Here is a 25,493-nt window from a genome sequence, read left to right as displayed (position 1 = left end):
ACCTTCCCGCCGGAGTGGTACCTATTTATCTACTTGCACTTTGACATGCTTTCGAACTGCTAGGTTGGCAGGAGCAGGGACCGAGCAACCGGAGCTCACCCCATTGCGGGGATTAGAACCGCCGACCTTCTGATTGGCAAGCCCTAGGCTCTGCGGTTTAACCCACAGCGCCACCCATGCAATAGGCCTGTTCACATCACATTAAACTATGTTTTAGCATGATGTCAGAAAGCAGCATTTCTTTCTTTCTTTCTTTCTTTCTTTCTTTCTTTCTTTCTTTCTTTCTTTCTTTCTCCCTGTCAAAAACCTATTGCTGCATAGTGGCTTAGTGTAACATGCATTTTAAAGGAAGCTACTAAGAGAAGAAAAAAAAAAGACCTTTTAGAACCATGAGGAATGCATTGACGTAGACCAGATAAGACCCTCTGCGTACTGCATTGCATATAAATATACCTCTGTCAGGTAATCAAAGTACATTGTTTCTGAAGAAAACTTAATGAATGTGCAGTGTGTAATCTCCTGCTTATTATGTTTGCACTTTTATAATGTATTTTAAAGCTACAGACAGGAATGGTTTTGATTCACTGTAGATTTATAATGCTGTAGTGCACACGGTTCCACCAAGAGAATGACTCCTCTTTGTTTTCATGTTCTTTTTCTCAAGACCCAGTCACCTGTGTTAGGGCAAGGTACATTCTGCTTTAATAAAACAAACCCTGGGAATCTAAGAACATTCAGCCCCATCTGTCCCTGGTTGAATGGCAAAATGTGATTTATGTTGCAGCCAGGCATGAAAACAAATGATATTGCTTGTAATCAATAAATGTTCCTGCAATCTGCAGCTTAAACAATGGAAGCTAACAATTTAGCATTTATCTTTTTGAGTTATATAAATTGAGCTGGGATCTGCAACTTCTTAAAGTTGTTAATAGGAATCTTGCTGTTGCTTTTAACATAGATAGGATTAGGCTATTTAATATAGATTATATAGATTAGTAAAGTATGTGAGTGTTCCATATGTGTGCTTTTGTGTGTGAGAGAGAGAAAGGGAGAGGGAGGAAGGGTTATGTCCATATACTGTATGTTCACATATACATACCCTCTAAGTGTACTGATTTTCCAGGGACAGTCCCAGAATTATGAAAGCTAACCTGGATTCTGATTTGATCCCGGAATATCCCTATTTCCCTCACAAGTGCTGCTGCTGCCAAGTTCGGGAAGGAGGATTAGCCAGTGCTTGTCTCAAGCAGCGGCAGCAGCAAGCGATCACCCAGTTGCCTCTCCATGGCTGCCACTATTGGCCTCCTCACTTGGGCAATTCGTAGCAGCTGCAGGAGAGCATTGCAGATGGGGGAGGGGGCAAATCATCCAATGATTGAAGTGGGACTCAAAGGCTGTTGTAGGAGGTGGGAGGGGACCTGTTCTGAATCACGCTGGGCAGGTGCAGACCCTCCAAATGTCGGTTTCTGATTTGATCCTGGAATGTCCCACTTTTCCTTAGGACATCCCTATTTTCAGCAGAGAATAAGCATTCCTTTGAGAATGATTTGCTGCCTCTGTAGTTCCTGCCACCTGAGGCAGTTGCCTCACCTTGCCACATGGGTGGGCCATCCCTGGGTAGTTACAGTGAGGAAAGGAAAGCTGCTTCCTCACAATTTTATTGGTGAACACATTTTCACATATTCCTTGAAAATCATTCTAATTATCACCTGGAACATCCACAACACTTTAACTTATTCACATTTCCTTTATCCAAATGAAAGCTTCTCCTTCAGAAGTCTTCTCCACACCTCTCAGCTGATTATGGAGATGATATTCCCTCAGTTACCTAGTACATATTTGACATGGGGGAGAAACTCTGATTGAAGAAGAAGAAGAGTATGCATTTGATATCCTGCTTTATCACTACCCGAAGGAGTCTCAAAGCGGCTAACATTCTCCTTTCCCTTCCTCCCCCACAACAAACATTCTGTGAGGTGGGTGGGGCTGAGAGACTTCAAAGAAGTGCAACTAGCCCAAGGTCACCCAGCAGCTGCATGTGGAGGAGTGGAGACGCGAACCCGGTTCACCAGATTATGAGACTACCTCTCTTAACCACTACACCACATTGGTTCAGATTTTAAAGCAAATCTACCTAACTCATGCTTTCTGAACCAATATACCAAACTGAAACACAGCTATCCTTAGAAACTCACACTTCTCTAGATTTTGTGATGCTGTACTCCGGCCGAATAATGTGTACAAAAAATGTGCATGTTAGGTAAAAGTAAAAATGCATATATTCATTAAAACATAAAATGCATCATATTAGGGGAAGGTGTATGCCAAAATGTTTATATCAGGGAAAGTTGCATACAGAAATGTTATGTTCAGAGAAATTAGCACTAAAATTCAGATGAATTTTCATGAGGACTTAATTTCGCCCCTGGAAGCTGGTGCAGAATTGTGACAAAGGAAACATAAACTTGGAAATATGAGAAACCGAAATAGAGAGATTTGTCCAGACAGTGTAAAAGATGGCTGAAAAAGTTGTGGCCTTCCAGATGTTGCTCATGTAAAGGTAAAAGGACCCCTGACCAGTCCAGTCCAGTCGTGACCGACTCTGGGATTGCAGCGCTCATCTCGCTTTATTGGCCGAGGGAGCCGGCGTACAGCTTCCGGGTCATGTGGCCAGCATGACTAAGCCGCTTCTAGTGAACCGGAGCAGAGCACGGAAACGCCGTTTACCTTCCCTCTGGACTGGTACCTATTTATCTACTTGCACTTTGATGTGCTTTCGAACTGCTAGGTTGGCAGGAGCTGGGACCAAGCAACAGGAGCTCACCCCGTCGCGGGGATTCAAACTGCCAACCTTCTGATCGGCGAGTCCTAGGCTCTGTGGTTTAACCTGCAGCGCGACCCGCGTCCCTTTGTCGCTCATGTACAACCCCCCAATTGCTGCATGGGAGTGATGGGAGTCAGACACCAATGACATCTGGTGACACCAAAAGGACAGAAAACTGGAAGGAAGCTGTCAGTTGACTTAAAAACTGTGCATTCCACACTGCACTAGATACACTCACAAAGGAGAAGAAGTAGCAGAAGGAGGAGGGATGCAGCCTTTTTAATCAAAACCACATGCCTCATTTTACCTCCTTCCATTTCAACTAAATCATACACACTCCATGTTGTTCTCCAACATAGCCAAAATGTGAGGACAGAAGAGGCCGGTTAAATGTACTTCTGCTGACAAATGTGAAAATACTTAGAGAACAAAATTCCCATTTGTTTGCTGACTACTTAATTTATCCTCTACAAATGCACCCTCTGCTCACAAGTTGCTCTCTCCATATAACACACATTGGATAGATGCGGGAATCACTCATCCCTGATCTACTAAGCACAATAATCTGTTGAGATACTGTTTTTTCTGTTAATTGTAAAATTAACATAGTCAAGTTTGTGTTAGCTAATGGGTGCACTTTGGAAATGAATGCCACATATTGTATTTTTCGCTCTATAAGACACACCAGACCATAAGACGCACCTAGGTTTAGCAGGAGGAAAACAAGAAGAAGAAAAATTCTGAATCCCAGAAGCCAGAACAGCAAGAGGGATCACTGTGCAGCGAAAGCAGCAATCCCTCTCGCTTTCCTGGCTTCTGGTATAGCTGCGCAGCCTGCATTCACTCCATAAGACACACACACATTTCCCCTTACTTTTTAGGAGGGAAAAAGTGTGTCTTATAGAGCAAAAAATACGGTATTTTATTTTTACTTTATTTGCATTTGTCCTTTACATTCCCCCCCCCCTTGCTGGTGGAGTGACGTATTCTGCACTTAGCTGTTTTATTGTGCTCCTCCCCCTTAAAAACATAACCAGACACTGATATTTCACATCCCAGTGCTTTTAACTGCTGTGCATGCTTTTTGGCTCCTCTCTTAAATGAGCAGAAAGTAAAAATAGAGGAATAGGCTAGGGAAGCTCATCTCAATGAAGCATTTGGCTTTCCATTCTCAGCTGACCTTTCTTGCTCAGTGCTCATTCCATTTCATGGCTGGTTAACTAGTACAAAGGTAACTGACCTCACTGTTAACTTCTGCTTTTGAAAGGGCACCATTTCCCTTTATTATAGTTCCCAGCAATCATTTATCCTTATCCCCAGAAGCCTTTTTCTCTGATTGCTTCTACTTTGATGCTCAGGCAATCAATATCTCTTCCCCACATAGTTAAGCAGAGTTGCTCTCTGTGTCGCTTGCATTTTCTTACAGTGTATGTTATTTTATTATGTCCTCTCACCCTCCCTTATAACAGGCTTAATGCACTATGGATACCTCACTGACTCTGGACTGATGTCTTCGCCACCTGGGGATCTGTACTGCGTATCTTTAAGAGTACAACCATTGGACAATGAATGTGAGATCATGCACTATGAGCCATTGGACAACAAGTACTCCTCACAGCAGGCCTGGTGTGGTCAATGGACAGCAGATCCCATCTCTCAGAGTTCATGCAGGAACTCCTTGCTCTTCGTCCAGTGGTAGCACCCCAAGCCCAGCTATGGGAAACCTATCTACAAACTCCCATTTAAAGACATCTCTTGGAGGAGGCGTTGCTCCTCAGAGCAATGTGACCCAGAGCAATATTCACTTAAGTCCCAGGAGACAAATGGTTACAAATGGGAAGGCCCTCTACCATACCCCACAACCTCCAGGCCCGCCTGCGCCACAGTTTTTGAAGCCAAAGCAGCAAGAGCATGGAAACAGTTTAATGACAAGCACAGTTAAAGGTAGGATTTGGGTGTGTGTTTTTGTAATAGTAGTGCCTTTTTATATTTTTACACTCTCCGTAATATTATTGCCAGGAAATGATATTTCAGACATGTTCTTTTATAGTGTGAGGAGACTTCAAAAAATACAGAGGTTTTTTATTTAATATAAGAGGCAACAGATTCCAATGGGTTCTTGTTTAAATCTGAGTTCTGGCATCTTACTTTTCTGCTGGCTTGTTTGTGCAAATAGCCCTACTTGTGTTTGATTCTTTGTTCCTTTTTACCACCATTATCCATTTCTTATTCTCCAACTTACCTAATTGCAGGTTTGGGCAATTGATTTTCCATGTGCAGTACTGCTCTGGCAGAAGTGGTGATACCAATCAGTGATTGCTTTTTAGGAGTTTTAAACTGTTTTTTTTAAAAAGAAGTTGTAATTGTATTAGTATTGATATGTTTGCTGTCCTTAGCTCATTTGGAGGGAGGTGCAGAGTATAAATCTAATAAATAATAATAAAGGTAAAGGGACCACTGACTATTAGGCCCAGTCGTGGCCAACTCTGGGGTTGTGGTGCTCATCTCGCTTTACAGGCTAAGGGAGCCGGCGTACAGCTTCCGGGTCATGTGGCCAGCATGACTAAGCCGCTTCTGGCAAACCAGAACAGCACACGGAAACACTATTTACCTTCCTGCCGGAGTGGTGCCTATTTATCTACTTGCACTTTGACATGCTTTCCAACTGCTAGGTTGGCAGGAGCTGGGACTGAACAACAGGAGCTCACCCCGTCACCGGGATTTGAACCGCCGACCTTCTGATCGGCAAGTCCTAGGCTCTGTGGTTTAACCCACAGCGCCACCCGCATCCCCCATACACAAAGTAGATCCATTTAAATTAATGGCCACAACTAACTTAGGCATATTTATTTAAATAGAGTTACTCTGACTAGAATCTAGCTGGATACATCCCATAGTACTTCCAAGAAGACTCAAATAAGGCACTACTTTGGCTGATTGCTTCTGCCTCTTTCTTCAATTTCTCCCAGGTGAATAAAACAGGGACAGTCTGACCCAGTGACCTGATCCAGGCATCCCTGTATCTGAACAGGAAGGAGGGGGTCAGATATAGGATAGAAATCTGCCCCAACTCCCACCTAAGAGTTCGCTAAACTCATTCTGATGCAGGGTAGCCTGGGTGCTTCCAGGATCTGCTCACACCACCTCATCTCTTTCTCAACCCCTTTTTCCCGCCAGCCTAATTTTAACAGTGTGCCCTTTCACATGGTGTTGGATGGGTAAAATAGGATTAACCTTAACAATCGCTTTGAGCAGTCACAATGCATGGAGTCACTGTTCTGTGCTTGTGCAAATAAGTAGAAACTGCTCTGTCATGCAAACCTATGCCAGCTCAGCTGCACAATATAGAGCCAAAAATGGGCAGAGAGAGGGATGTGGTGGAGTAGGACAGGACACATGGCTAGGTTGGCTGGCATCCTATTTATTACCACTTATTATTATTTTTTAGGGACACGGGTGATGCTGTGGGTCTAGGACTTGCCGATCAGAAGGTCAGCGGTTTGAATCCCCACGATGGGGTGAGCTCCTGTTGCTCGGTCCCTGCTCCTGCCAACCTAGCAGTTCAAAAGCATGTCGAAGTGCAAGTAGATAAATAGGTACCACTCTGGCAGGAAGGTAAACAGCGTTTCCATGCGCTGCTCTGGTTTGTCTGCAGACAAACGCTGGCTCCCTCAGCCAATAAAGTGAGATGAGTGCCGCAACCCCAGAGTCGGTCACGACTGGACCTAATGGCCAGGGGTCCCTTTACCTTTACCTTTACTTTGTGTATGACTAACACTGGATACAGCCCTACATAGATTTAGCTATTCCCTTAAGTGCCATTACCAGACCCTCCAAGTGCCCCTATTTTCCAGGGACGTCCTTGATTTAGAGAAGTCGTCCCAGTTTCTGATTTGATCCTGAAATGTCCCACTTTTACTTAGGAATTCCCTATTTCCATAGGAGGAATGTTGGAATGGATGGAGCCATCTGAAGGCAATTCTGTATAGGGAAGGTTTTTTAATGTTTGATGTTTTATTATGTTTTTATACATATTGGAAGCTGCCTAGAGTGGCTTGGGCAACCCAACAAGATGTGTGGGTTAGAAATATCATTATCATTATGGAATGGGACGTTCCTATTTTCATCGGAGAAATGTTGGAGGGTATGCATTACTCCATCAATGCATATGTATATGCTCTTCAAAGATTTGCATGTCAAGGAATAATTTAATGATATGATCCTCAGAGGGTATGTTATGAATATTGGAAGAAGTAGACCAAGTTCAGTATCTGGAATGCTTGATATCTAAATATTAGCCAGTGATTGTTTTGGCATGACCTCAGACAATGCTCTTTTTGTACTTTCAGCATAGCTTTCCTGAAAGTTTGTTGCAGCAGGCCTAAGACTGCATTAAAATGTTTCCGAATATTGCTGAAACTATAATTTCAGTCAACATACTTTTGGTTTGCATATATTGAGCTAATGCATTCACAACAAAATTCACAACGAATTGTTACAATTTCAACAACTTACTTCTTGGGGAAAGACTGGAAAGAAGGCTACATAATATAAGGAAAATGTGCATACAATTTACATTCCTTTATCGATGACATCTATTAAAATGTGTCCTCATGTTTCAGAATCTCTTCATAACACAACTTTCCCCCCTCACTATGAAACAACATGTATAAGGGGTGACTAATCCAAATTACTCACATGCAGAGTAAACCAACTGAAACCAGTGGGGCTACTCTGAGTATGACTAACACTGCATATCACTCATAGCTCTCAGACTGCTAAGCTGTGTGAGAACAGTGAGTCAGCTATGATGATTTTGTGTAATTGTCAAGAAAGCCTTAGAATGTGAAGAATAGTGGCATAGGTCTGTGAACAGTGTTATGTGTGCAAAAATGTTAATCAGTAAGCAGCTTGAGCCACACTTGAAATCTCTTTCACATAGTTATTATTTTACTCCTTAGGGCCATTGTTTTTTCATCTGTCACTTGGCATGGTCTGAAAAAGAAGTTCATCAGTATGCTATGGGACTCCTTGTACAAAAAGCTGGATTCCATCTTCATTTGTTTTACTCCCCACTTGCTGCCTTTAATCAGTTTCCAGTGGCTCAGTAAGCTCAACCATTGGCGATGTTTTACACTGAAGTGATTAAATGATAAATGCGTAAGTTTGTGCTCAACACACAAGGGTCCTTCTTTTCAGCGTCATGCATTCCAGAAGCATTGAAATGGTTAAACCAAACTCAAAAACAAAACAAGGTTGAAATCACAAGGGGATCACAAATGGTGACTTAGAGCAATTGGCTGAGGGATTCACTTGAAGCCAATAGAAATAGGTCTGGATGAATTCCTCCAGTATTTGTGCCCCTTGCCAAAAGAACAGAATTTAGCACATAATAGTCTCTGGGCTAAATTCCTGGTGTGTGTGTGTGTGTGTGTGTGTGTAAACTTTTTGAAACCACAGTCAGAATGTGCTTGGGATTTATTTCCCTTGATTTCCATTTAAACTGAAGTGTTTATGTTATTGTTATAAAATGTTCCTTTGGCATAGGTTACTTCAGAGAACTTTTCATAGAGTGCATTCTGTGTGTTTCATACTACTGAGCCCTTGCCAGTCTAAATCCTTCAGAGGCTGCTAGTCATTGTTTCACAGACCATCCTTGCAAATCCCCAGGAGTAACTGAAAAGTTCATTGATTTCAGCAATGAGCTCTTGCCTTCTTCACTCTTAACGTAAATCCAGACACCTAGAAAAATTAGAAAACATATCCAAAAGGCCCCAGGGCACTTGCAAACGTCTCTGAAGAGTAGTAGACTGTTCCAAAATGGATCCATTTTATACTAAACACTGTAAAATGCTTTAAACAGTGTTTTCACAGTGCCAAAAAATGTAAAAAAAATTGATCTTGTTATAACCATCATGAATTGGGACAACAAAAAAGGTAAAATACGGAAAAACAACAAGAACAACTGGAGATAACTTTTATCTTCTGTTTCTAAACTATTGTAAGTTACAGCATTCAATCTTTAAATGAATCATTTCGTATTTTATATGTACTACAAAATGAGATAAATAAGCAAATGAAATTCCTATATACTTTACAAACTACTAGTTCTCCCTTGTGTGGCCTAGTGGAAGAGAGTTGGCTTCATCTAACAGTGCTGGTGCTGTCTTGTCTATCTGTGGTTTGGATTCAAAAGTGAACCAAAACTGAAATAATTTAAAAAAGAGGGTGTGTGTGGAATTGGAGATTACAAAGGTGACCCTGTACTCTTAATTACTTTAGTTACTTGGGGGAGTTAGCATAAATCAACAAATCCCAATTTGTTTTCAAGCCAAAGGATGTTTACTGTTACAAGCATCAGAGCAGGATTAAAATTACTGTGTGGCTTGAATCACTGAAATGCAGTAATTGCAGAAGAGCAAAATGGCTCTATCAAACAAAAGTTACAGGCTACCCAGACCCACGTTGTCTGGACCAAGAGCTGGGTGGGGGGAATCTTACTGTTGCCCTATAAGAAGTGGGGAGAGGCACTTGGGACCTGGTATAGTAGGACGGAAGCCTAGATATACCAAGAAAATGGTCAAATGCAAATGATTTATGTGCTCTCTGCAGGGCCGTGTCCCAGGAGAACGGTGTGGGTGGGCTTTGTTGCTGTTGCTATTTTTCCTTTCTGCCCTTGGTGTGTTGTGCTCTGAAATGGTGGTCTTGAGCAGCCTTGATGGATTCAAACTCCTGCTTGTAGAGACTTGTGCTTGTGGGGTTGTTGCTGAGGCCAGTACACCCATGAGGAAGAGTGAAGCCCCTGAGGTGATACCCCCAAGTGGAGCCTATATCGGTGCTGAGGTGGTGCAGCAGGCAATGAGGTGCTGGTAGTGCCAGTGGCAGTGGTTGGCGTCGTGGCAGAGGCAATGGTGCGAGTGGCATGGCAGAGTGAGGCGCCACTTCCTGCTTCGCCTCAAGCAGCAAAACAGGACGCTGCACCCCTGGTGTTGCTGGTTGTGCCCTGGGGCCTTTTCTGTGGTGGCTCCTTGTTTGTAGAATGCTCTCCCCAGTGAGACTCACCTGGTGTCTTTATTACATATCTTGAGGCACCAGGCAGATACATTCCTCTTTTCCCAATCTTTCGGCTAATTAAACAATCTGTGGCCTTTGAAATTGGGGTGGTGGTGGTGGTTATTGTTTTTGTTTGTTACTATGTTATGTGTTTTGGTATTGTAAACCACACTGTGATCGTCAGGAGATGGGCAATATAGAAATTTAATACAATGGTGCCTCAGGTTAAGTACTTAATTCGTTCTGGAGGTCTGTCCTTAACCTGAAACTGTTCTTAACCTGAAGCACCACTTTAGCTAATGGGGCCTCCTGCTGCTGCCGCGCCGCCGGAGCACGATTTCTGTTCTCATCCTGAGGCAAAGTTCTTAACCTGAAGCACTGTTTCTGGGTTACATACGCTACCTGAAGCGTATGTAACCTGAAGCGTATGTAACCCGAGGTACCACTGTAATTAACAATAATAATGTGTTTGTGTGTGTGTGCTCTGTGACATCTGTGTGCATATTGTGTGTATGTTGTGCCCCAACATCACGAGTTCATTGACTGCCTCTATACATGGAAAGCATGTGAACATTGTTCAACACAGCTTGTTATGTACATTGTCAATACAGCTTGTTATGTACTGAAGTTCTCACCCTGGGCCAGCAGGGGGATACTGTAGATAGCTATGCAAATAAGGGATCGAAAGTGACGTTCAGTGATTGGATAGTTTTAGAAAATTGTTACAGTTACGTTGTACTAGATCTCTATATAAGCAGGCTGACTGAACCCTTCAGTTCAGTTCTGTTCTGGCCTGTGAATAAACAAGAGCTGTTTGAAGACTCGCTGTGTTGTCTGATATGTTCACCCACAACTTAACACAGCTCTTGCTTAGTTGACATTGGCATCATTTCCAGGGGCATTATGGGAATGCCTACCATTTTTGCATTGTTTTTCTGGCTGCGTTTCCCTCCTTCCTTCCTGGACTGAACATGATTGCAGCCACTGGTCATTCAGCTTCTATAGTAGGGGTGTATCTTCCATCCTTGCAAAAGATGAACATATTAATTAGGGGATGGTACAATCTGGGATGTTCTCCTGTAATTTTTGTGAACCTTTGCTGCTCTTGGCAACTTCCACGCATTCTGTGAAATTATTTATTTTAAGTACAAAGTATGAAGAATAGTTGGCTTTCTTCCAAAGAAACATTTGAAAATGTTTATAAATTATGTTAAACTATCTGGCTTGTGACTGGATGGAGAGGAGGAAATGGCCATTGTCTTAAACCATCCTACATTTCATGTTTGTTTGTTTGCTTTTTGTTTGGGAGATTTTATTGCTTTATGCTATTCAGGCATGTGGGACGCGGGTGGCGCTGTGGGTTAAACCACAGAGCCTAGGACTTCCCGATCAGAAGGTCGGTGGTTCAAATCCCCGCGATGGGGTGAGCACCCACTGCTCAGTCCCTGCTCCTGCCAACCAAGCAGTTTAAAAGCATGCCAAAGTGCAGGTAGATAAATAGGTACCGCTTCGGCGGGAAGATAAACGGCGTTTCTGTGCACTGCTCTGGTTCGCCACAAGTGGCTTAGTCATGCTGGCCACATGACCCAGAAGCTGTATGCCGGCTTCCTCGGCCAGTAAAGCGAGATGAGCGCCGCAACCCCAGAGTCGGCCACGACTGGACCTAATGGTCAGGGGTCCCTTTACCTTTATTCAGGCATAGCTGTTGTCTGGTTGAGTTGCTTCAACTGTTCGTTCTTCTTTGCTGTTTCTTGACTTTTAACCCAGTTAACCACTTCCACAGCAGGCAAAGGCATACCCTCCCAACATTTTTCTGATGAAAATTGGGACCTTCTTTTCCATGATGATGATGATGATCATGATGATGATTTTACTATTTCTGGCCTGCCCATCTGACTGAGTTGCCCCTGCCACTCTGTGCAGCTTCCAACATAAATAAAAACATAATAAAAAAATGAACATTTTAAAAACTTCCCTATACTGGGCTGCCTTCAGATATCTTCTAAAGGTTGTTACTTATCTCCTTGGCTTAGGGGTCACATACCCTCCAACTACCCATAGTGTAATTAAAGGAGCAAACCCTTTATAGTATTCTAGAATGAACCAATCATAACAAAAGTAGACTAACAAACAGTAACTAAGCAAAGAGTTTATAGTGATGAACATAATAGAGTGAAGGGAATATATCAAGAAGACATGCAAAAAGTACACAGGATGAGTTACCTCCCTCTTCATTCAGGAATGTGTAAATGTGGATGGCTGTTCTCCTATTGAAATTGGAAATGGCGTTAAGAATTGCCACAATTCTGCATGCTTCTTAATTGCATAGCATATGCTGTCAATGAAGCACACCATGTATAATAATGGCACAAACATGCCATATAGGTGCTCCAAAAATATGTGCTCATTTGTAATTTCCTCTAGGAAATTATTTCCTTTTTCACACATACTACAATAAGAATAAGTTGTTTTAGTGCTGTGGGGGAGTTTAAGTATTATGTAGAAGTGAATTAGTGGTGGCAATTCTTGTTTTAGAAAAAGGAAGCAGTGTTAGATTACTTTTGAGCTCAGTCATTTCTTGAGCCAATTACACGTGGCTGAGTGTCAATTCATACGTTGAACCCACCACAAAACGAGGTTCCCAATTTTTGAACCAGTCTCTGTAGCTGGTACTTCATCACCATTTTGATCTCCAGCAATTAGCAGATGTTAATAATGCTCATCTCCATACGATGAAAATCTTTACTAGCTGATTTAATGCAAATCAATAAGCAGGCTAAGACAGTTAAAGGAAACAGGCCAGGCCAGTTATTTTTCTGACTAGTTGCTAAGCCAACCATGGAGAGCCTCCTGAAAACTGTATTTCCTTGGGAATGCTCTATATGCTGTTATAGATCATCCACAATCCCATGGAGATTCTTCATCTCCACCAGCCATTATCCGGTCAGCCAGTTGTGGCATCATGATTCTTCATCTGTTTGGAAGCTCTCTACGGCCACAGTGGACATGAACGGCAGCCCATTGTAGTGAATGTAATGTGTGAGCAACTCTTAGATGTGTGAAACCCTCCCATTGAAAAGTATTGTGTCAGAAAAGCTCTGCTGATATTGTTTGATCTGTGATTATTATTTCACTTGAAGATGCTGGATGGGCGGGTATGTATGATATACTCCTTCACCCCCTGAACACAGCAGAACTTATTTCAGAGTAGACATGGATAGGTTTGTGCTGTCAGAGTCTACCTTGAACTAACCACGAGTGTGAAAATAATTAGATGTTGCAGTGTTTTATTCTACCTTCACCATAACTATGATATCCAATTAGTAATATAAATGGAGAGGGATAAAAATATAAGGTATTTGTACAGAATTTGCATTGAAAAAGGCTGTAACAATAGACTGTGGTCTTAAAGTGTTTGGTATTAAAATGTATAATTTATTGATTTGTGGGAGTGTAATATTCCCCCCCCCCCCCAGTGTGAATAAGGCTAGCTGAGAAACAGCAATCCAGTTTTAAAGCAAATATAACCAGTTCACATCATATACAGTAAAAGTCATCCCAAACAGTACATGAATAATCATGGGCAGATTTCTTCCACATGAATTTTGTCATGAACCCCTTCATTGTGTGGCATACTATCAGTTCAGAAAAGGTCAGAATGATTCGAATGGCGTCCTCTCAGACCACTAAAGCAAAGCTTCAGATAGATTTGCTAGAAAGGGATCAGTTTCAAAAGGTTATCTACAATTATAGTAACTATGTATTTATCTCTCTCGTTTATGCCATGTGGTACAGCCAGATTGCCAAATATGGATACATCATATTTACAGAATGTGAAATAAGAAAAAAGTGTTGCAGCATTACTTTCATGCTCATACACCTCAGCATGACATCAGCATATTTAGTCTATGGACATTTCTAGACTATGTGGTTTTTGTGCAGAGAATGTGTGGCGACTACTCATTTGCTGGGTGCATTCCAGACAACATCGCCTCAGCAAGCATCTGAGATCCAATCCCATATACTCCAAACTGCAACAAACTCTTTCTCCCCCTCCTCCTTGCAAATGTACCTATTTTTCTGTTGAGTGCTGTGCAAATTGCACAAATAATAATACTACACACACACTGTATATGCCCCCCCTTATAACCCCCTCAATAAAATTCAAAGAAATAATTAACAAATTAATCAACAGTTGATCAGGGGTCTAGGGAGACCAGGCGAGTCTCCTAAATCAGAGGTTTTCAACCTTTCTGAGTCCATGGCTCCCTTGACCAACTACATTCTTTTTTGCAGCTTTCCTGTGGGGCTCAGGAATCCAGTTATGCCTGCAGGGCTGGCAGCCTCTCGCCCTTTTTCAAACACCTTCCCTTGTGGAGTGTTCCCTCAGCCTCCTTCCCTCTCCATAGCTGTCAAGCGTCACTTATTTGGTGGGAAACTCCCTTATCCCAGCGCCGTGTCCTGCTGCTGTCCCTTATTGATGATGTCCCTTAAATTTCCCGGGTTTCAAAGGAAGCAGCACCTCTCCCTCCCTCCCTGCTGGCCAGGGAGGAGGGAGGCTCCAACTGTGTTTCTTGGCTGCCCGCCCCGCCCCCCTCCAGCCTCCTCTCACCAGCCTCGGCCCCCAGGAGCCCCTCCTTGCCAGGACTGAGGAGCCTTGAGAGGTGAGCGAGGGCAGCCATATAGAAAGCAGTTCAGAGAGAGGAGGCAGAGGTGGAGGAGCGGGCAGGTGTTCCAAGGGCTAACCATAGAGGGGGAAAGCAGAGGAAGGACCGCAAGCGCTTCTCCCATAGATTTGTAGTGGCAGACTAGCATAGATGGTCTGATCTGCGGGTTTACTTCGGGCGCTATTCCCCCCCCCTTCCTCCCGCCCCACCTGATGGAACTGAGAGCTGCAGATGGAGCACGAGAGAAAAGATACAGAACTGCAGCAGCATCTTCCTGGCTTGGACTTCGTTTTGCGCGAAAATTGGTTGCTGCTTGTAGTTATTTAATTGCAGTGTTTCATCAGCTGGTTTCTTGAGCAGCAACCTCTGGAAACGAAGGGCTAAAAACTGGCGCTGGTCTCCCAAATTATCTGGTCCCTTTTAACTTCACATTTCAGCTGGTTGACTAAAATCCCTTATTTTGGCTGCTGATCCCTTATTTTCAAGGCAGCTGGTCCCTTATTTTCAAATCTGTAAGTTGACAGCTATGCCCCTCTCCCCTTTCCTTGGGAGTCCTCTGGGCAGCCATTGCTGCTGCCTCTCGTCTCTGAGCTGCCCCAAAGAGAGATGCCTCCTTACACTGCCCTACAGGGGCCTGGGACTTGTCTGTCCATTCCCAACAGCAAGGGCTGGCGAACAGGTTGACTGGGCTCCCTCTCCCTTGCTTGCTTGCTTGCTTACTCTGAGGCTGCTTCAGCTCATGGCAACCAGCACCTCCTGACCAGCCATTTGCCTGCAGAGCTTGTAGCCAGGACCAGTGGTGTAGTGTGGGGGGTGCAGGGGGGCCCGGCCGCACCGGGCGCAACATCTGGGGTTAGGGGGCGCAAATCCACAGGTTAGGGGTTGCAAATCCACAGGTTAGGGGCGCAAATCCACAGGTTAGGGGGCGCAAATTACTTGCCTTGCCCCGGGTGCTGACAACCCACGCTATGCCACTGGCCAGGACTGGTGCAGCAAACAGCTGTACAAACCTTTGGGAGGCAGAGATGCAAGGGGGCATCAGAGGAGGGAAGGGAGGGAGGGAAGAAAGGAAAGAGGAGCAGAGGCCAGTGTTGCCCACGGTGCACCTGACCACCATTCAAGGCACCCCAGGGGGCCAAGGCACACTGGTTGAAAACCATGGCCCTAAATGACCCACCACCTTCCCAAAGCCCACCCACATCCTGTCAGAGGCCTGGTACCTCCTTCCCAAAGCCCAGGAAGTTTCTGCCTGTCATAGGGATGGAGCTGTGATGCTCGTGCACATAATAATAATAATAATAATAATAATAATAATAATAATAATAATTTATACCCCGCCCTCCCCAGCCAAGGCCGGGCTCAGGGCGGCTAACAAGCAATAATAAAAACAAATTGAATGAATACAACATAAAAACAAAATTAAAATACAACATTAAAATATTGAAACCTCATCACAGGAGGAGAAAGGAAAAGAAAAAAGAAAGAGGGGGAGGGAATCAAATTGGCTCCAAGCGGAACAACTCTGGCAGAACAACTCTGTCCTACAGGCCCTGCGGAAAGAAATCAGATCCTGCAGTGCCCTGGTCTCATGAGGCAGAGCGTTCCACCAGACCGGAGCCAGAATTGAAAAGGCCCTGGCTCTGGTTGAAGCTAATCTTAACTTCTTTAGGGCCCGGGGCCACTAGGGTGTTGCTATTTATGGACCTTAAGGTCCTCCGTGGGGCATACCGGGAGAGGCGGTCCCGTAGGTAGAAGGGTCCTAGGCCATGAAGGGCTTTAAAGGTCAAAACCAGCACCTTAAATCTGACCCTGTACTCCACCGGGAGCCAGTGCAGCTGGAAAAGCACTGGGTGAATATGTTGCCTCTCCCCATCACACTTGCAAGCTGGCACATCTGACTCTGTTTCCCACGAAAAATATCACCACAAGCCACTGATCACAAGACACCACACACACCATTGGAATGGCAATGCCCATCAATGGGGGGGGGAGCCCCCTTAAATATTTTATTGGGGAGGGGCCAAAGGGATCTCGGCCCCTAGGAGTTCTTACTGTATCACTCTGTCATTTGCAACAAGAGTTTAAATAATGCAATATGTATGTTTCTTGTATGCTCCTAGTGATTTTTTGTTTATCTGTGTAAGCTTTTCCAGAATATGACGTATTTTTTGCTGTGTCTTCTGCAATCTTGAACATACACCAATCGTTAAGTACGAGGAAAGTTATTCACTGGTATGTCAAAATAGCCGCATGGCCAATGCTGTGCAGATTGCTCAGCCCAAAGAGCCGCTGTGGGAATGAATCACAAATGAGAGGATCAAAGCTATCATAAAGATATTTGACATCATTTGCACGAACATTAAATAGGGCCCATGGACACGTTGCACAATTGCCTTCAAAGCAGGCTTTGATTTTTGTAAAATCCATTTGAATCAAATTGTGATGGCAGAACATGTATAACATCCTACGTAGCAGTTCTTAGTATCATCATCATCATCATCATCATCATTATTTTACAGTTGAGAATTTCAGTTTATATTCCTTAAGGCTGAACAGTTTAAACAATGAAAAGGTTTGCAGTTGTACTGTAATGCCATTATGCGAAAATGGAAATCTGTGCATGAGGCAAGAAAGAAACGTATTATAATCTATCCAAAAATACATTTCATAAATTTATCCAGTTATATTTTTGGCTCAGCTATATCCTATCTTTTTTTAATTATTTAATTTAATTAATTTTCTCATATGCATATCCCACTTTCTGGGCCAAAACAACAACAACCCCGCTTTGGGGTTGTGATTTCCAATGGGAAACCAGCACACCCTAAATCAATATTTAGGATAGCCATTTGTTCTACTTTACAGAGAACAGTCCTCTGTTTGAGGGGATGACTGGGGGATGGTTATGTATTTGAAGGAGAGTCTAGTCCAAATCTAGTTTACAGATAAAGCAACCATGACAAGGGAGGGCAGAGCAGGGGCCTTGAAGCTGCCCATCAACAGTTAGACCATGAGTAGGCAAACTAAGAAGGGATGAGGGTGGCGCTGTGGGTTAAACTACAGAGCCTAGGGCTTGCAGATCAGAAGGTCGGTGGTTCGAATCCCCGCGATGGGGTGAGCTCCCGTTGCTCGGTCCCTGCTCCTGCCAACCTAGCAGTTCAAAAGCATGTCAAAGTGCAAGTAGAGAAAAAGTGCAAGTAGGTACCGCTCCGGCAGGAAGGTAAACGACATTTCCGTGCGCTGCTCTGGTTTGCCAGAAGCAGCTTTGTCATGCTGGCCACATGACCCGGAAGCTGTACGCCGGCTCCCTCAGCCAATAAAGAGAGATGAGCACCTCAACCCCAGAGTCAGTCATGACTGGACCTAATTGTCAGGGGTCCCTTTACCTTTACCTTAGGCAAACTAAGGCCCAGGGGCCGGATCTGGCCCAATCGCCTTCTCAATCCAGCCCACGGACGGTCCGAGAATCAGCATGTTTTTACCTTAGTAAAATGTGTCCTTTTATTTAAAATGCATCTCTGGGTTATTTGTGGGGCATAGGAATTTTGTTCATATATTTTTTTTCAAAATATAGTCCGCCCCACCCCAAGGTCTGAGGGACAGTGGGCTGGCCCCCTGCTGAAAAGGTTTGCTGACCCCTGAGTTAGACCTTGACTGGTGCACAGATCTGGCTTCAGTGTCTCCAGGTTACAGTCCTCTCCACTGTGATGAAATGTAGATTTGCATCAAAACATAAAAATCAGCAAATGCTTTTTTGCAAATCTGTATCCTCTTTTTTTGGTGATGCATTTTCTCTTTTTTGGCATTGAATAAGTGGCTATACTAAGTATTACAATAAAAAACTATTTATATTTTAAAAATTAGCTGCAGCCCAATTGATCTGGGGTGAAATTTTAATTGATCGAAAAGTATTAAGATGTTACAGCGCTAATTTTAACAGCTCACAAAAGCACACACGTACAATAGCTATTTATACACTTCCGTCTCTGCAACTCTTCATATTCTCCCACCATTCATTCTTTGCAAATTGTGCGTCGTTTTGGCATTTCCAATATTGTTTCCTCACAGCCATTATATGAAAAGTGGTTCAGGGGCCAATTTCAGATTCTAAACAATGCATATTCTGAATAAATAGCATTCGGGGGGTGGGCAAATCTGTGGTTTAAGATGTTATTTCAAATAAATACGGTAATTTCTGGCAAGAAGGAAGGCTGAGGCCAGGAACAGAAGTAGTCTTTACAAGGTCTGAGGTATTCAAAATGGCCTTAATCCTACCTCTTTTTCTCACTGGCTTTGTAGATGGTAAGTCAGCCCACTTTAACATAAAGGAATGAGCTGCCACTATACGTGTGTGTGTGGCTGTGCACACGGCAGTAACAAAAGTCCAAAGAAATTTCAATTAATTAGCATGCTTTGGGCTAATGAACTGATAGCAATGAAAGAAAAATGCTGATTAGACATATGTAGGAACAATGTGGGTTTTAAATATTTGGGTCTCTTTGTATGATTTTTCCAGTTTGTTTCTCTGAGATGCCAAGGATCAAGTATGAAAAGACATGTGTAAGTCTTTGTTTAGTTCAAGATGCATTAACATCTAGACTTTTACGGAGCTAAAAAAGAAAAAGAAAATGGGCCCTTTCTTTCTTTCTTTCTTTCTTTCTTTCTTTCTTTCTTTCTTTCTTTCTTGAATTCACCATCTATAGAGTGTTACAGTTAAGCAACTTCAGCTCCAATAGGAGCACGTACAAATAAAATTTAGCCCAAAATTATGAATTACTCATAAACTCTTTTCTGCATCTTCCCACTCTAAACACTCTCCATCCATGTCCGCAACCACAACATACAATAAGGTGTGGAATATGCTTAGCAGCCACTTAGCAATGACTTAAAGGGAAAGGGAAAGAGACCCCTGACCATTAGGTCCAGTCGTGGCCAACTCTGGGGTTGCGGCGCTCATCTCGCTTTATTGGCCAAGGGAGCCGGCGTACAGCTTCTGGGTCATGTGGCCAGCATGACTAAGCCGCTTCTGGCGAACCAGAGCAGCGCATGGAAATGCCGTTTACCTTCCCGCCGGAGCGGTACCTATTTATCTACTTGCACTTGATGTGCTTTCGAACTGCTAGGTGGGCAGGAGCAGGGACCGAGCAATCCCCATTGTGGGGATTCGAACCGCCGACCTTCTGATCGGCAAGTCCTAGGCTCTGTGGTTTAACCCACAGTGCCACCCGCGTCCCTTAAGCAATGACTTAGCATCCACTTTATCCTACCTAAATGATACCACAGGAATGTCTACATTTTACCCCTTTAAAGCGTTGTGTTTTTGTTTCTGTAAACTCTACAAAATGTAGTGTGTAGCCACGTAGGCATGGATTTGTGTGAGAGAGAAAAGGTCAATGGGTCTTGCATAACAGACCCTCTAGAGGTTGGCTCATTCCTGTCATTTAGTACGGAGTATCGGTATAGCAGCTCATCAGATCATACAAAACGACATTGCTGTTTTAACAGCGAATAACTCACCTTTTTAAACTTGCTGCTACAGCCTGCTGCCTGCTTCTCCACTGGTATAGCAAAGCAGCCACAGGGCAGCTGGAGGATCTGCTAAGAGGTATCATGTAGAACACCTGTGAAGATGTAATATTGTCTTTGGGATGAATGCATTTGTCAGTTTTGGTTTCTCTCACCCCCCAATTTTTCCCAAGTTTAAATTTAGTTCATCACATTTTCACATTGTGATTAAAAACAAAAAATCCACACCAAAATTTGAATTCCTTTCTCCTAATATACACATTTTCCTATGCAATGTTGCCTAGTATATGCATTCCCCCCCAAGCAATTTCCACAAATATAACACATTTTTCTTATTTCCACCAATAAACATTTTTAGGTGCGCATTTTCCTAATATTTGCTTTTTTCATATGCAGTTTTTGGTTGGAGGACTGCATCACGAATTTGGGAGACATGCAATTTCCTAAGTGTAGCTGCGTTTCAGTTTGCATATGGATTTGGGAAATAGAAATTAGATAGAATTTTTATTATTATATGGCAGTCCAGCCCTTCTTCATAAGAACTGACCAGAGCTCCATAATTGCAGGAGTACAAATAGCTCATTTCTGCTACTGCAAGTAAAATACTCTCAGAATAGCCTTTTAGATGAAAAATAACAACCCGACTTCTCTAGTGCTGAGATGTGCCAAAGCACTGGAACCATGTTCTACAGTTGTACATAGATTTCCTCATGAGCCTGGAAGCACAAAACACTGGGTTGCACTTAAGGCTGGTAAATTTACCAAAACAAACGCTGCAGATTAGGATGCCAAGTTGTCTCTGCATAAGTATGACCTAAGAACTCTGCTCTCTTAATACAGAAGTATTTTAAGATTATTTAAATCTAAGAAAACCAAATGTAAAAAGCACCTTATTTTCATTGAGAAAATATTCCTTTTTCCAAGTCTTTTTTTGCATACAGTTTCAAGCTCAAGCTGCTATAGAAAACTCATCTTTGAAAGTTCCCAATATGCACGCTTGAAATGTATATAACAGTTAACAAGATTATCACTTGAAGAAACAGGTTTTTTTGTAAAGTTTTTTTTAAGGCAAGGAAATGTATTGATATTTAATTAAGCATGAAGCTCTCAAATGAACCATGGAAGCAATAGCTAAACTAATTAACTGAACATAAAGGCTTTCAGAATAAATATGTTATGTGGGCTGTATACTTATTATTTCTGCCTGATTAAATTGACACCCGGGATAAAATTCTCATGTAAGTTTTTCAGAAAGACAGTGTTAAATCTTTCCCCCCTTAATGTTGGGATAAAAAAGAAAATCTCCATTTATAATTCTGGCAAGCCTGGATGGCATATTTAACTCAAGCACATCAGGTTTTAATTTAGGATCCTTTTGTAATGCATTTGATTTGGGAAGCAAAGCATGACAGGGAGCTTCTTGACACCTCTAGCTATTTGCATTTCTATTTACATGAGGCACAGTTTCCTCTAATTCTTTTGATGTTGTGGCATGCAACCTTCCCTTTTCTAGTAGCAAGGTTTAAGGGCTATTTTAATTTGATTGCAGATATTTGCTGCTTAAGAACAGTGGTGATCTAATGTTGGACTTAGGTGCCTCCAGGCTGACAGTATTTTGCGGTAGGGATTCAAGAACATAGTGTCAGTTTAGGTTTGCACTGTTAAAGTGGATTAAAGGGCTTTGTTGGCCTAGTACACCGCATGCCTAGGGAGGGCTCCCTCCAACCAAGCACCGTATTTTTCGCTCTATAAGACGCAAATTTTCCCCTCCAAAAATTAAGGGGAAATGTGTGCGCGTCTTATGGAGCGAATGCAGGCTCCTTGGCTCCAGCGATAGCAATGCGAAGCCTCCGAAGCACAGTGGGAGCACTCCCACGCGTTGCTTTCACTGAAGCCTGGAGAGCGAGAGGGGTCGGTGCGCACTGATAGCCGCCTGAAGCCTCCGGAGTGCAGTGGGATATCCCACCGCGCTCCGGAGGCTTCGGGTTCCTTTCGCTGAAGCCAGGAGAGCAAGACTCTCCTGGCTTCAAGGATAGCCGCCTGAAGGCTTCTGGTTGCCTTCACTGAAGACGAAGGCAATGTGGGAGAGGGAGAGCTGCGCAGCGCCCCTTCAGCTAAGCGGGAGGAGAAATGGAAGGAGCTCCGTTTCTCCTGAAGGGGCGCTGCGCAGAGAGGGGAAGATTTTTTCCCCTTGTTCTCCCCCTCTAAAACAAGGTGTGTCCTATGGTCCGGTGCATCCTATAGAGTGAAAAATACGGTAACTGCTGCACACATGCCTTTTGCACCACACGGATCTCACTGCCACCTCCAGCGGTGACTTGATCAGAAGAAAGGCAGGTAAGTGGTGCGTTCGCACTGCACCATCTCCAGATTTCCCCAGACATATGGCAGCCCTACATTAGTTTCACCCACTGCTTAGGTGAGCGCTGTGTCCAACATGGGCTTCTGAGTCGTCCATATGTTGCATGTCATTCCCTCCTTCTTTTTCTCATTTTTTCCTGAAGAAGAGGGTAGAAATGTCAAACCAAACTGGAATGGCAGCTGAGAGTGCACGATTCAGAGTAGGACCATTCAGAGCTGAAACTAGCATAATCAAAGTCCTGTATCTGACATTTGTGAGCTTCTAGCTTGGGTGTTCTTTCTTTGGGGAATGTAAAGGGACACTCGGACCATTAGGTCCAGTCGTGGCCGACTCTGGGGTTGCGGCGCTCATCTCACTTTATTGGCTGAGGGAGCCGGCATACAGCTTCCGGGTCATGTGGCCAGCATGACTAAGCCGCTTCTGGCAAACCAGAGCAGTGCATGGAAACGCTGTTTACCTTCCCTATATCTACTTGCACTTTGACATGCTTTCGAACTGCTAGGTTGGCAGGAGCAGGGACCGAGCAATGGGAGCTCACCCCGTCGCGGGGATTCGAACCGCCGACCTTCTGTCCCAGGCTCTGTGGTTTAACCCACAGTGCCACCCGCGTCCCTTATTGGGGAATGTAGTTTCCCCCAACTTCAAAGCCCTTGCCCATTGGCCATGTTTTCACATTTTCAAATGGGAGATCACAGAGATCACAACTCATCCAGTGGCTATGAATGTTCCAGCTCCACTTGGGCTCAAGAACGTAGGAAACACATTGGCCTTTCTCTCTTTTTTTAAAGGATATTTATTAAAGTTTTCAATATTAATACAATATTAATACAATAAAAATCAAAAAGAAAAAAGAAAAAGTAACAAAAATACAAAAATAAAAATAATTAAAAACACACAAAGTTTCCATTACTTATTTTCCATTAACTTATTTCCCAGACCTCCTCATACCTCCCCTTTTTGTATTCCAATTCAGATTATTAGTTCAGCAAATCCTTATCAATAAATTTTAACCTGCTTCTAGAGCTTTTTTTCCATATTCTCTTAAAACATTACAGCTGGAAACCACTTAATTTCTATCCAACATCCTTCTAACATTCATTAATTTTGCAATATTTCTGTAAATAGTCTTTAAATTTCTTCCAATCTACTTCCACTGACTCTTCTCCCTGGTCTCGGATTCTGCCAGTCATTTCTGCCAATCCCATATAGTCCATCACCTTCATCTGCCATTCTTCCAGAGTGGGTAGATCCTGTGTCTTCCAGTACTTTGCAATGAGTATTCTTGCTGCTGTTGTAGCATACATAAAGAAAGTTCTATCCTTCTTTGACACCAATTGGCCGACCATGCCCAGGAGAAAGGCCTCTGGTTTCTTCAGGAAGGTATATTTAAATACCTTTTTCATTTCATTATAAATCATTTCCCAGAAAGCCTTAATCCTTGGGCAAGTCCACCAAAGGTGAAAGAATGTACCTTCATTTTCTTTGCATTTCCAACATTTATTGTCGGGCAAATTATAAATTTTTGCAAGCTTGACTGGGGTCATGTACCACCTGTACATCATTTTCATAATATTCTCTCTTAAGGCATTACATGCCGTAAACTTCATACCTGTGGTCCATAACTGTTCCCAGTCAGCAAACATAATGTTATGTCCAACATCTTGTACCCATTTAATCATAGCAGATTTCACCGTTTCATCCTGAGTGTTCCATTTCAACAGCAAGTTATACATCTTTGACAAAATCTTAGTTTTAGGTTCTAACAGCTCTGTTTCTAGTTTTGATTTTTCCACCTGGAAGCCAATCACATTGGCCTTTCTCAGACCTTTGTTAAAGTGCACCCATTAACCACAGTTAATAAACCATAGTTGAGCTGTGGGGCCAGGTTCAGATGATCAGTTTAGTTTTAACTATGATTAACTAAACCATGGTTTATAAACCATAACTTAAAATGTCATAACAAAAAAATTCCTTCCAGTAGCACCTTAAAGACCAACTAAGTCAGTTCTTGGTATGAGCTTTCGTGTGCATGCACACTTCTTCAGATACACATGCGAAATGTCATGCGAACTAGGCCATTGATGGGTCTGGCAAATGCTGGAATAACCATTTATGTATTGTGTCTGTTTCTAGTATAATCAGTGGCATTCCTTTGTGAAACACTGGCAATATTTCAACAGCTTGAGCTGGAAGCTTTACAATGGCATGTCTGCCTTTTTTGACTGGCTGAACAACAGATTTTCACCCTGGGTTATACTACCTGTCTCCAGTTATGAGCATGTGTTATTTTATTTTATTTTATTTTATTTTTTTATTTATATCCCAACTTTCTCAGAGTGTAGGAGCCAAGGTAGCTTACAACATGAATCACAAACAGATAGGTGTATTTTTTTATAGAATATTTATTAATTTTTATAACAATTAATGATACAAATCTCATTCATTGTGTTATTTACAATTATTCTCCCTCCCCTCCTCTGGACTTCCCTCAACTCCCCCTCTGCTGAGTTATTTAGTTTTATTTATCGTATCCTGCTTTTTCTTCAGAAAAATAAAATCCCTTATTATTTCTCTAAAATACCTGTTACTCAAATGAAGTTGTGAAAGTTTATTCAAATCCTGCCAGTGAATCCAGTCCATTCTGTTGTTTCTGCAAATAAACTGTAAATGGTTCCCAGACTCTTTTGAAGTCCCTTTTGTCCTTCTCTCATAGTTTGTCTGTTAGCTTAGCCAATTCTGCATAGTTCATCAGCTTTTCTTGCCATTGTTCCTTTGATGGTATTTCTTCCATCTTCCAAGATTGTGCAATCAAGATTCTTGCCTCTGTTGTAGCATACATAAATAATGCCCATTTTTCTTTTGGTAGCTCTTGATTTGAGATACCTAACAAAAAGGCTTTGACAAAATTCATTTTAAACATTTTTTTCAATTCATAGTATATCATTTCCCAATATTTTTAATGCATTTGCAATCCCACCACATATGATAAAATGTTCCTTCCTTTTCCTTACATCTCCAACATCTGTTACTTTCTTTCCTAAACATCTTTGCCATTTTCCCT

At 42.7% G+C, this 25,493-nt stretch overlaps 1 protein-coding gene across 3 annotated transcripts in view; it reads left to right on the top strand.

The window, feature by feature from the left end:
• The window catches only part of GLIS3 (GLIS family zinc finger 3), a 186,956-nt gene that overhangs the window by 11,252 nt on the left and 150,211 nt on the right, over nucleotides 1-25,493 (top strand). For all 3 annotated transcript variants that reach the window (XM_083718651.1, XM_083718650.1, XM_083718649.1), the window contains one exon: nucleotides 4,294-4,768. In XM_083718651.1, coding sequence (XP_083574777.1) covers nucleotides 4,390-4,768 — 379 coding nt within the window. In that variant the 5' untranslated portion in view covers nucleotides 4,294-4,389. The remainder of the gene's footprint in view (nucleotides 1-4,293; nucleotides 4,769-25,493) is intronic.

This window comes from Podarcis gaigeae (assembly GCF_964106915.1).
Source record: "Podarcis gaigeae genome assembly, chromosome: 17".
In the NCBI taxonomy this organism is placed as follows: domain Eukaryota; kingdom Metazoa; phylum Chordata; class Lepidosauria; order Squamata; family Lacertidae; genus Podarcis; species Podarcis gaigeae.
The sequence above is the reverse complement of the archived record's forward strand: the minus strand, read 5'-3'. Positions and strand labels throughout refer to the sequence as shown.